Genomic DNA, 12,292 nt, shown 5'->3' on the forward strand with positions numbered 1-12,292 from the left:
TTTCACCCCTTCTCCACCCATGCTATGAGCTGTTTCTGCTGCATTTGAGAGCTCTGTGAAAATTCTGTGTAAAGCTTGAGAACAACTAATAAGGAATTAAGTATATCTACAAGGAAAAGGTCCTGTGGGCTGCAAGAGTGTGGATTATTAAGGACTACAATTGCAGTAACACTGCTTATTTTAATGGGAAATGTACAGCATCTGCTCTTCTTGGATTGCATTCATAATGTCCAGAGGTAGCCTATTAATTAAGTTTTGCCGTTATCTTTGAGAACTGTAATACAAGGGAGAAAACTAATTTGTCTGCTTTAGGATAAAAGCTAATCCCTTTGTTACCATAACAACATCTAGAAATCTCCCTAAATCTTAAGCATATTAAGTACTTGTATTTTTTTCTTTAGTTCCAAACCTTAATAGCACAAATGCAAGTCTAGTGGAAACTCTCAATTAATGGAGAAATTTCAAATTCAGGAGTAGAGTTAGCTTCTATCTAGGATTGTATTATCTTCCTATCTAAAAGGGTATTTTAAAAAAGAGAATTGTTAACTTTTATTCAAATTCTGTATCATTTAATAAAATGAAAAGGTTATATAGGACCAACAGAATTAATTGCACTGATAGAGATAATGAGAAACTACCCACAAATTCCCAGGTTACCTGGTCAGGATTTGACTAAAGTTCCAGTTATATGGTTGTTGCTATTTTAGATAGTTCTGTACACAGACTGGGAACAGCCCATTTTGATACCAAACGTAGATAATAGCACTCATACATCACACAACACATTTATAGAAGCTGAGCTCAGTAAGGGATCTTTCAAATCGGATTTATTAATTTATTTATTACATCAGCACTCTTCAAATACTTAAAAGGTTGTCACACAGAGGAGGGCCAGGTGGTGAGCTCTCTCACGCTAGAGGCATTCAAGAGGCAGCTGGACAACCATCTGTCAGAGATGCTTTAGGGTAGATTCCTGCATTGAGCAGGGGGTTGGACTCGATGGCCTTGTGGGCCCCTTCCAACTCTGCTATTCTACGATTCTATGATTTATATACTGCCCCATAGCCAAAGTTCTTTGGGTGGTTTACAAAAGCCGGACATTATATATAAAGTGTACCTGTGCTATTTCGTTGTGTGAACTGTACAGTTTAGATTCTCTTTGAATGAATTCTCACTCTGGCGCTAAACCCACATTTCTAGGGCCAGAGTTTTCCTTCTTGCTTGCGCTACTTTCCTGCCTTGAATACCCAGTTTCACCCCACTGAAGCAGCCACACCTGCATTTAAGCAGCAATTCATTTCAGCGGTGCTGCGTGACCACACGGGGAACCAGTCTGCAGGTTCTTGAGGACTTCATAGGTGCATTAGTGGGTCTGCAGATCATTGTGGGCTCACCACCTTGGGCCTACAGAGTAAGAATAAGACCATGATGGCTTTAAGCTTAGTGGTTCGCTAAAAGCGTAGGGCGGTGCAGAATCTCGAGCCAGGAAGAGCCACCACTTAGCTCATTTTCTTCTTTGAGCTTTATCACACCAGCGTTATACTGTGCAATCACTGCGAATTGCGTGCAAAGGACTCAGAAGTTTTCCACCTTATAATCTGCTTTGATTGTGAAGTTCTCCCATGCACCCTGCCTTAATTGTGCAATAAAGCAAAAAGATTTGCCGTATTTAGCCCCTACATTTTTAGCATATCTTCCGAGCCGCCGCTGGGGCACAGGAGCAGGATTTTAAAGAAATGCTTACATCTGCGTAAGCGTTAACGATAAAGACACCAAAATTGGTACAGTAATAGATATTAGGGAGAGCTTTAAGCATACCAAATTTGAATTGAATTGGGTCATCCATTGATTTTTTTACATTTCCCCCCTTAAACTCACTTCCTGGTATGCAAAGAATCGCTGTCGCCCAGTAGCAAAAACAACAACAACCGCTAAAGCTTAGCGCTACGGGGATAATCTGAGGGAAGCAGGTACATGGGATTAAGCTTTTTGTCTCCTTTCCCCTAGTTCCCTCTTTGCATTTGTCTTTTTCCATGGACTAATTGGGGTCCAAGAAGAGACACTTTTTCACTGGCTTTAATTCCAAATCTAGCTTTGAACAACATTCCTAAATTCAGCTCAGCCTGCCCTCGGTCTCCATCATGGCCTGTGGTAACATTTGTCTACATGGAACAGAAGACCACTGAATCATGGGATTCACTCCCACTCAGGCAAAGACCCTACTGAGCATTGTGAATTTGTGACCAAAAAGCTCTGAGAGCCAGGGTAGCCACCACTTGCTGTGGGTTTCCAAGTGACTATGAGCAACTATGAGTAAAGCCCTCTATGTTCGCTTTCCTCTGAAACAAGTAATATACCTGCTCTGACTTTATTTCTCACTAGCTGTACTCTGCCACGCGTTGCTGTGGCTCAGTCTGGTTAAATTGAAAAGAAAGAAAAGACAAAGCGGATGTTTCTAATATGTTTAATTTCACAATGCTTGTGGATATACAATATTTTTAGTTGTTCCATTGTCTGTGTAGATATAGAGATTGTCTGGTTTGCCGACTCTAGAACACACAACATATAATTGTCCATGTGAGAAGCAATCTGTGTCTAGATCTAAACCGCACAATTCTAAAGATTGGCCCTGAGCTTTGTTGATGGTGATTGCAAACGCCAATCGAATTGGGAATTGCAATCTCTTAAATTGAAATGGCATATCTGTTGGAATCATAGGAATGCGAGGAATGAGGACATCTTCACCTTTGAAAGGTCCTGTCAAGATTGATCTCTGACTATAACAATTGCCACTTCGTCTATAGTTGGAGCATTGAATCTTCGAACATGTTCTCCAGCAGGTGTTTTGTCAGCATGAATAACAATCTTGTGTGTATCAGATGGCATCATGTCAATTGCTGTTTTGAACAAATGTACTAAATTGTTTTTTTCGTGAAGTAGCTGTTGCAGTTTTGAAACGATGGACCTTTTTATGCTGGTATAAATTCCGCAGCGTGCATTCAATTCATCATTGCCATCACCAATGAAATACATTTGTAGGAATTTATGTTGACTATCTTGAAACGGAAGGAAGGAGCCGGCTTTATGATAAATTTGTCCTTTGACTTTGAAAGTTGGCATAAATGGAGCTGTGATTATTTCTGCACCGAACGACGTCATTTGGAAGCATGAGTTGTATTTCCTGATGTTAGATAGGAAATGCTTTGATTCTGCAGTATATCCAGCAAGCAAAGTTTGTAATGGCTCTGGTGGTCCTCCAAGTTGAGGCAGTTTAATTTTTCCAGCAGCGCAACACATTCCTTTTGTTTCTCCATTAAATTTAAGAGCCCTGCAATAAGGACACACTTCAGTCACAGTGCCGATGAGAACATGCCGCCTCAAACTATAATCATCAGCTGGGTTGTACCGGAATGCAAGGCGATTGTAATCGTGTGATTGTTTACCACGGAGTCATGTTTGACGCTGATGTGCTGTTTCTCGTTGACGTCTTTCAGCCGCTCTCAGCCTGTCGCGTTCATTCTGTTGAGAACAAAGCAGATCTGAAGCTGTAGAACGCGATTGCCGTGCTCGCAACCGTGCATCCTCAAGTCTGGCTGAACGTTGCTTGGCTGGTTCCTTGGCATGTATTTGAGGCATTCTTTTCCTTTTTTTCTCGTTTGCTGATGCCCGTTCTTCCTCAGTCCGATTTGCAATTTCTCGTCGCAGTGCTTCCGCTCCGCGAGTACGACGACCTGAGTGTGATCTTCTGCGAGGCATTATTTGGATGAAGTAAAGCAAATTGTTTGGTTTTTAAAAAAGGATGTTTTTACGGTGAGGAGGTTAGCGGAAACTCCTGGCAGTTACCTTTCTTCAGAACGTGTAACTGTCACAGGTGTGACATCTATATTCACTCAGCCAATTGCGAGAGTACATGCAAATAGGAGAGGAGGCAGAGGGAGCGGATTGGCCTACTGGTTGGTGATGTCACAATGATCAGCAGGACTGGTTTTGAGGAGGCCTATTTCTTCGATTTTAAGACAAACCTTTGACCCCATAGAGAACATAGTTACATAACAACGCTCACGTATTCGAACGCAACGCTGTGTCAAAATTTCAAAGCAATCGGTGAAGAACTTTCGGAGATATAAAAGCATGTTTTTACGGTGAGGAGGTTACTGGAAACTCCTGGCAGTTACCTTTCTTCAGAACGTGTAACTGTCACAGGTGTGACATCTATATTCACTCAGCCAATTGCGAGAGTACATGCAAATAGGAGAGGAGGCAGAGGCAGCGGATTGGCCTACTGGTTGGTGATGTCACAATGATCAGCAGGACTGGTTTTGAGGAGGCCTATTTCTTCGATTTTAAGACAAACCTTTGACCCCATAGAGAACATAGTTACATAACAACTCTCGCGTATTCGAACGCAACGCTGTGTCAAAATTTCAAAGCAATCGGTGAAGAACTTTCGAAGATATAAAAGCATGTTTTTACGGTGAGGAGGTTACTGGAAACTCCTGGCAGTTACCTTTCTTCAGAACGTGTAACTGTCACAGGTGTGACATCTATATTCACTCAGCCAATTGCGAGAGTACATGCAAATAGGAGAGGAGGCAGAGGCAGCGGATTGGCCTACTGGTTGGTGATGTCACAATGATCAGCAGGACTGGTTTTGAGGAGGCCTATTTCTTCGATTTTAAGACAAACCTTTGACCCCATAGAGAACATAGTTACATAACAACGCTCGCGTATTCGAACGCAACGCTGTGTCAAAATTTCAAAGCAATCGGTGAAGAACTTTCGGAGATATAACGACAGTAACGAACGGTCTTTTTCATTTTTATTTATATAGATTATTTCTCCTGATATCTCTAGAAATCTATACATTCTACCTCCTGTGTGGCCAACCTTGTGCCATTGAAACTGAAGGTGTCCCACTGCACTGAGGCCTCCAAGTACTGCCTTGCCATTTCCCTAGTGCCTCTCCCATTTTTTGTTTGGTGAACCATAATTTCCTGCCTCTTCTCATTTTATCACTGCCGGTCCAGGGCCGGCACCACTATACTAATCAATGTTTTTTTAATTTATTTATTTTATTTATTACATTTATTTATTTATTTATTTATTACATTTAAATTGCTTTCTGTAAAAGTTTATGGTACAAGAGATCCAGTGTGGTTAGATTGTTGGACTAGGTACATAGCTAGATAGGGCTTTATCCCAGGGTGATCCCCAGGATTGTCCCTGTGCGTCCACATGACACACAGGGGATCCCGGGATCAGGGAAGGATGATCCCTCTCTTGCCCCGGGATCTCGCCCTACCCTTTAGGCCCAGTTTTTCCACGGTCTCGGGCTGAGCCCAAGAACACAGAACGTGTGGCTGGGCGCCGCGGTTTGTCCTGGCTCTTTGCAGTTCCTTGTGAGGAGCCGGGACCTGCACACGGGGCGGAGAGCGCCTCAGAAGCACTGTGCCCATGGGGGGGTGGGGGGAGTGGGGAAAATATTTTTTAAAAACCAAAAAAAAAACCACTTACCTTTTGCTCACGAGCACTTGTGCGCTGTTGGCTCTTTAAGAAAACAAAAAAATGGCGGGCACGACGCCTCTCCCTCTGAGGGGGGGGGATCTCATGATAAAACCATCACAAGATCTTCACCCCTCTGTCGCGGACTAACAGGTAGGTCTAGCTAAGGCTTAGGTCTCAGGAGGTCTGGGTTCTAGTCACCACTCAACCATGAAGCTCACTGGGTGACTTTGGGCCAATCACTGACTCTCAGCCTAACCTACCTCACAGGGTTGAGCAAAAAAGGCAAGACATAAATGAAATAAATAAATAACAAAAAAAGCCCTTCTCAATCTAGCACAGTGAATAATCCACTGCATGCCACACCTCTACAGAAGATCACATTTTTGTGTCAGTCAGGTACACATGTGCACATACAGCCAAACGAAGATACACAGTAAGAAGGTGCTAAGACATACACCTCTCCATTCCAAATGAATGCTCGTCCTGCTATTCAGGCACCATCACCATTAGCAGCTAGCTCTTGACAGCTACATACAGACAAAATGGAGGCATGGGGAGAAAATGGAATTCCTCTGAAAACACTAAGGCACTGGCAGTATCATTGTACGGACTTAGTTTGAACACACAAAGTGCATATTAATAGTTTTCATGGACTACTGCCTCTTACTTTGGCATCCAATTAGTTGACAATGGGAACAAAGCTATGAAGTAAAAAGCATGTTCACTATCAAATAGCTTTAACATACGGATTGGATCCTAAAGAGACTGTGAAAATGTGGTTTACAACTATACAAGGGGAAATCAAAATTGGCAGAAGTGTCTTAGAAAAATTCCTTCTTCAACATATTTTCATGTTTCCAATTGTGCAGTAATGTAATCCTTACTCTTCCCTAACAAAACTCCCATAAATTTAGCTTACTGGGTGTTTTTTATCTTCTCTCTTTCTGCCTTTGACTAACTAACTAACTAACTAACTAACTAACTAACTAACTATATATATATATATATATGTATATATATAAAATCAGCAGGTTAAAGCAAACCATAGTTTTGGATAAGTGATCGTGAAATCATGGTCTGTACAAAGATAAGTACTTAGATGTTCTTATTTCTGTTTTTTTTTGAGAGGCTTTTTTTTCCTACTGCCTCTTCATGAAGAAGTCAGTTTTTAATTACTTGTACATTCACTTACTCAAGATCCCAATCTTGATTTCCAAGGAAGAACACAGAGGTCACACTGGGAAATAATATGTAATTATTACACCATTAAAGCAACACTGTTCAAGTTATGTCTCCTTATAGTTTGTGGGTTTTCAGGTAAGATGCCTAAATGTCACAGGAACAAGGGGTAGGGGAAGGTACATTTTGCCTCCAAGTTGCATGAGAGGTAACAGAATCAGAATATCTCCCCAAGATTTGATGAGAATGGTATTACCCTGGCTTTTGCCGGGAGATTGCTGGTTACCTTCTGTCAGTGAGCAACTGCCTCACTACACAGCAGAAGCACAGCTTCTTTGTCTCAGTGTCGGAGAGAATTGTTTCTTGGATAGCAGGATTTCTTCAGAATGACTATGTACAAGACCAAACGCAGAAACCAAAGATGTAAGTAGCCATAATTCTGCGTGTGTGTGTGCGTGTGTGTGTGTGTGTAAAAAGAAATATAAATTAGATCATTGAGGAGGAAAATGTCTCCTCATTTGATTGAAAACTATCCCTTACTTTCTTCTGCAGTGGATAAATAACACGAGAATGGCACAAGTGGTATATTTTGGTGCTTTTACATTACAGCATCTATATTATTAGGTGATGTAGAGATCATAAGAATGGAAAATAAGCTCACTTGTTACTATGGAAACCATCAGCAAGTGTGACTACTTTATAAAACCAACAAGGAAATAGAGATTAAATGTAAGTTCACACCAGCTCAGCATTCTTTATTCAGAACATAATGACTGGATGGGTTGAGGTTTTGCCCTTAAGAAGAGACGGGGGAGGAGAGAGAAGAATTTTTTTGCAGTGCTATATTATTTTATGCAAATTGACTTAAGGGAGCTAGAGATGTTTGAAGTTCAATCGCCCTCATTTTTCATGTGCTACTTTTGAAGAAAAGAAACCGATAAAGGGAGGAAAATAGAAAGAATATCTGTGGATTCAAAATAAAATTCTGAATACAGGAGCAGGTTAAAAAAAATTCCACTTCATGATCAATTGTATTTTGTTTCTTAAACCAAATATGGCATCAACTATAGTGTGCTCCGAAACCAGCTACATTTGCATACCTGAGTCAAATAAAAAAACTTGTAGGGTCGAAGCTCTCAAGTCCATGCTAATGTAGTTAAGATTAAAAGCAGCAATAAAATAAATAGTTTTCCCATTAACTTCAATAGGACTGCCCTTACAGTCATGCTGAGAATGAAGTGGGAATTATCTTGTTAAAGGTTGCAAATCAAAGCAGGTAGGCAAGGATGAAAGGCAAGCAAATGCAAATATATTATTAATTGGCATGAGCCAATGAGCTTTGTTTCTTTCTTTTGTCCAAATGTTAAATACTGTTTTTAACCACCCTTTACTTCCATAAAAGCTTCTTGAGGTAGGACAAAGTATGCTGTGTCTGGGAGTGGAAAGGATCCTTTATGGTCCATAGAACAACAACAAAACGATCCTAGAGGGGTGGTGGTGAATATGGCACTTTTAAAAAGCCATGAACCTTTTCCACATTCTCAGCAGTAGCTTATCCTATGGAATTGGTCACACTGCCTGTTTCCTGCTGATCCATGTTTTTACGATGACTTAATGCCAAGCTATTTTGCAGCATCTATCTTGAAAATGTATCTTGTAGGTACAGTAGTTCAGGATGCGGAACTAGACGCTGAAAGCAAAATGTAGCGAGATAACCTATAGAGCATAAAACTTGTGTTTGCACTTTATTTGGCTATAGCATTAGTTTGCTTAGCTCTTAGTCTGGCTGACCATGACTCTGCAACCATTTCCTTTGTTTAAAAAACAAAAATCTTACGACTACATGGGAGGAAGCTATTTGAAGTCTTCATCCCAAGGGAGTTTTTGATATCACAGTTTTTTCTATCACATTGGTAGGGCCAGGGGCCATTGTGGTAATGTAACCTTGGCAGAGTCATGGCCAGTAGGACAGAAACTCAAGCAGAATTGTATTTGACAGAAGCTGCACTCTGAAAGTCAATTTCACGGTTAAGCTTCAGGCATGCAGCTTGGAGGAAGTGGGATCAGATCTAGAAACCCAGAGAGGAATCAAAGCAAGACTGGAACAGCTTCATTGGAGCAGGCAAGTTGGGGTTGGACCGGGAAATTAGGAAGCAAAGAGGCAATGTAGGAATAAACTGTGATAGTGCCTAGGGCAAAGTGTGAGGCTGATCCCAACAGACTCACATCCCAGATCTGTAGCATCCGATTGATCCTTTGCAGCTAGGTAGTATCCGCTAGTAATATGCATCTCAGGTCTGGATTTTGTCAAACTTTCCATTGACAATTCTTCAAGCAGAAGTGGGGTAAGCTGCTAAAACGTTCAGCCATAGGGGATTCACGGCATACTGGGATGCAAGGTATTTTGCACATATACATGGGTCTGTTTGTTTTTAATCTGCTGAGCCTGTCTCTATTGTTAATACTATTGTTTCATTTTCATTTGTTTATTATTGCTTTTAAGTGTTGTTGCAGGCTGCCCTGAGCAAACACATTGAACGGGCAAGATATACGTTTTTAAGATAAACAAATCATCAACATGGTAGCACCAGATTAGAAGAACACCATAAGTAGTAATTATAATCATTCCTTACTGTTGAAATCACAGTCATTCATAGCATTGTTTCACCTTTTTCTTGGTCACTTACTGGCATTCCTGCTAGCCATATACAGGGTGGCCAGTTCAGGATTATTTGCGGTTTCAGTCTCAACCTATCACTAAACTGATACATTTTAAAATATCTTTATTAGCTCTTGAATCTCAAAATGATTATGTATTTTGTCATTTCATAATCTCTAGCCACTGCTTAATCGTAGGAGTACAATCCTGTGATCTGTTTTGTATCTGTACCTTTTACTGAATAAACTACATGTGCTCAATGCTTATACAAGGTTTTCTGTGAATGGGAAACATTTAAGATCTTTAACAGTCAGAGTCCCCTAAATCTCTTCACTATAATTAAAGTGATAACCGGAGTCATCTTGGATCTAGCTCCTTTATAGAAAATGACTCCAGGTCCATATATCCTTTTAATATTTTTGAAATGTTGGATGCATAAGGAAGTTCTAAATGAACAGTTTGCACATCACAAATGATATGCTACAGCAAATGGGAATGAATTGTAATGACTATATGTAAAACATAAATTTAGGTGAATGTTTCAAGGGATGTTGAATAGCATCCATCCATAGTATTCACAGTATCCATCCTTGTAGACAATGGGTGTTGCTTTGAAGAACTGGAAATTAGTAGATTTTAAAGGGATTTTTTTAATAAAATAAGAACTATGAGTATTTGAAATGATGGTGATATATCTGCATTTACTTATTTATTTTTACATGTTCCATGACATCCCTCAATATAAATATTTATTGCAACTTAGTAAATAAAAATAGCATATATAACAAAATAACAATAAATGCTTAAAAAGCATAAAACAGCTTAACTGGTAATAAATTCATTACACTTTAATAAATATATAAAAGCTTGGGTAATAGAAAGGTTTTGCCTGGCAAAAGCCAGAAATAAACTCTAGGCAAAGCCTCCCTGAGAAGAGAATTCCATAAACAGGGCACCACTACTGAGAGGACCCTATCCACAGATCTGATGCTGTGGGGCATCTGGAGGATGAGGAAACCTTGACAATTAGATTTCCTCAACTTGCCAAGATCATTTTCATTCAAAATGCTAAGAATAGCCGCTAGGTCTCTCTTGCACTACTTATGCCCTGAGTGAACATTTCCAATACAAGATATAATAATGGTCAAGTTTATATTTCAGTTGATGATCTATAATGTTAAATTATAGATCAATTTAAACCTGATTCAAGTCACATGTGTGAAACTTTGCTTATGGATTTCCTTTCAAGGAGCTGGAACCAAAACTTACTCATACTAGAGTAGACCCACTGAGATCAATTGATTTCAATGTGTCTACTCTAAGTATGATGAAGTCTGGATCCAACCCATATTCTCGTGTGGGAAAATGCTTCTTAATGATGATCTTCTTTGATGGTCATAATAGTACTGTATAAGGGGAGAGTGACAGGCTTGTCCTACAGATTTTATCTTTTTTCATCAAATTACTGATGACCAAAAACTGGATCTACTTCCTTAATGGAAGATGGAAGATAATGATAACCAAGTAAGATATACAAACTATTACATACCTGTCATGATGTGTTGCAGATTCGTCGGTCGTTATTTTCTTCATCCTTGAAAATGACCTTGAAACTAAAATTTCTTTTGTAGGTTCATGAGCTGATAAATAAAAGCAGCAGTTAACATAAGCATAGAACACATTCCTTGGAGAATTTAAAGGGCCTTGAACTGATATCTAAAAGATACTAATGTAAATCTCTCTGGGAAGAATGTTACAAAGATGGGTCCAAAGTCTAAAAGGGCTTTCTGTCTACCTAATCTCAGGTACTTGGGCATCCAAAGAAAGGCATTGGAAGCAGAGCTTGAAGATCAGCAAGTTCATATAAGAAAAGGTTGCTTTTCAAGTATCCCGGTTGGAGGCCATTTAGAGCTTTAAATACCAAAAAAAAAAATGTACCCAGAAGACTATGGTAACTACTAAATATCTTTTAATACAGGTGAAACATGATTGCATCCTGTTGATCCTCTCTCTGCTATCTCTTAATTAATTGACATTTCAAAAGAGACTTCAAGTGTAGCTTCACATATAAGACATTGCAGTAATCCAATGCATTGAATAACAACTTGCATGTCATAGAATCGTAGAATAGCAGAGTTGGAAGGGGCCTACAAGGCCATCGAGTCCAACCCCCTGCTCAATGCAGGAATCCACCCTGAAGCATCCCTGACAGATGGTTGTCCAGCTGCCTCTTGAATGCCTCTAGTGTGGGAGAGCCCACAACCTCCCAAGGTAACTGATTCCATTATCGTACTGCTCTAACAGTCAGGAAGTTTTTCCTGATGTCCAGCTGGAATCTGGCTTCCTTTAACTTGAGCCCGTGATTCCGTGTCCTGCACTCTGGGAGGATCGAGAAGAGATCCTGGCCCTCCTCTGTGTGACAACATTTTCAGTATTTGAAGAGTGCTATCATGTCTCCCCTCAATCTTCTCTTCTCCAGGCTAAACATGCCCAGTTCTTTCAGTCTCTCTTCATAGGGCTTTGTTTCCAGACCCCTGATCATCCTGGTTGCCCTCCTCTGAACACACTCCAGCTTGTTTGGAAGTAAAATAATGTTTGGAAGTAAATAATGTTTGGAAGTAAAATAATAATAATAGAGAAGCATCTGTGTTTTAAAGAAAAAGATGAAAATTCTATAGTCCAACAACTCAGAGAGCAATCCAGAGAGTCTTTCTCCTGTACAAGTTTTATTTAAATTAACAGGGAGTATATTCATCTTGTGGAACTCATTTCATCAGGATAAGTGCTGGGGAAGATCCCTGTAGAATGCATTGACAATTAATAGGAAGCATCTGGTCCTGTTCAAGCTCTGAATGCTAGGAAAGTACAGGAAATCACCCTATGGAAATAGGAGTCTGAAAAAGGGAACATTTGCCTGAGTGCAGACCATCTGCTGCCTGGATATTGTCC

General features: G+C 40.1%; 1 protein-coding gene across 4 annotated transcripts in view; it reads left to right on the forward strand.

Annotated features, from left to right (window-relative positions):
• Positions 1-12,292, forward strand: part of RALYL (RALY RNA binding protein like) — a 147,958-nt gene that overhangs the window by 72,842 nt on the left and 62,824 nt on the right. The window contains exon 1 of one of the 4 annotated variants that reach the window (XM_063129882.1): positions 6,994-7,107. The exons of the other annotated variants lie outside the window; for them this stretch is intronic. Within the exon in view, the coding sequence (XP_062985952.1) occupies positions 7,071-7,107 (37 nt within the window). The 5' untranslated portion in view covers positions 6,994-7,070. Of the gene's footprint in view, positions 1-6,993; positions 7,108-12,292 lie in introns of those variants that run through there. 4 annotated transcript variants of the gene reach the window in all.

This window comes from Elgaria multicarinata, chromosome 7 (genome assembly GCF_023053635.1).
Source record: "Elgaria multicarinata webbii isolate HBS135686 ecotype San Diego chromosome 7, rElgMul1.1.pri, whole genome shotgun sequence".
Classification (NCBI taxonomy): Eukaryota; Metazoa; Chordata; class Lepidosauria; order Squamata; family Anguidae; genus Elgaria; species Elgaria multicarinata.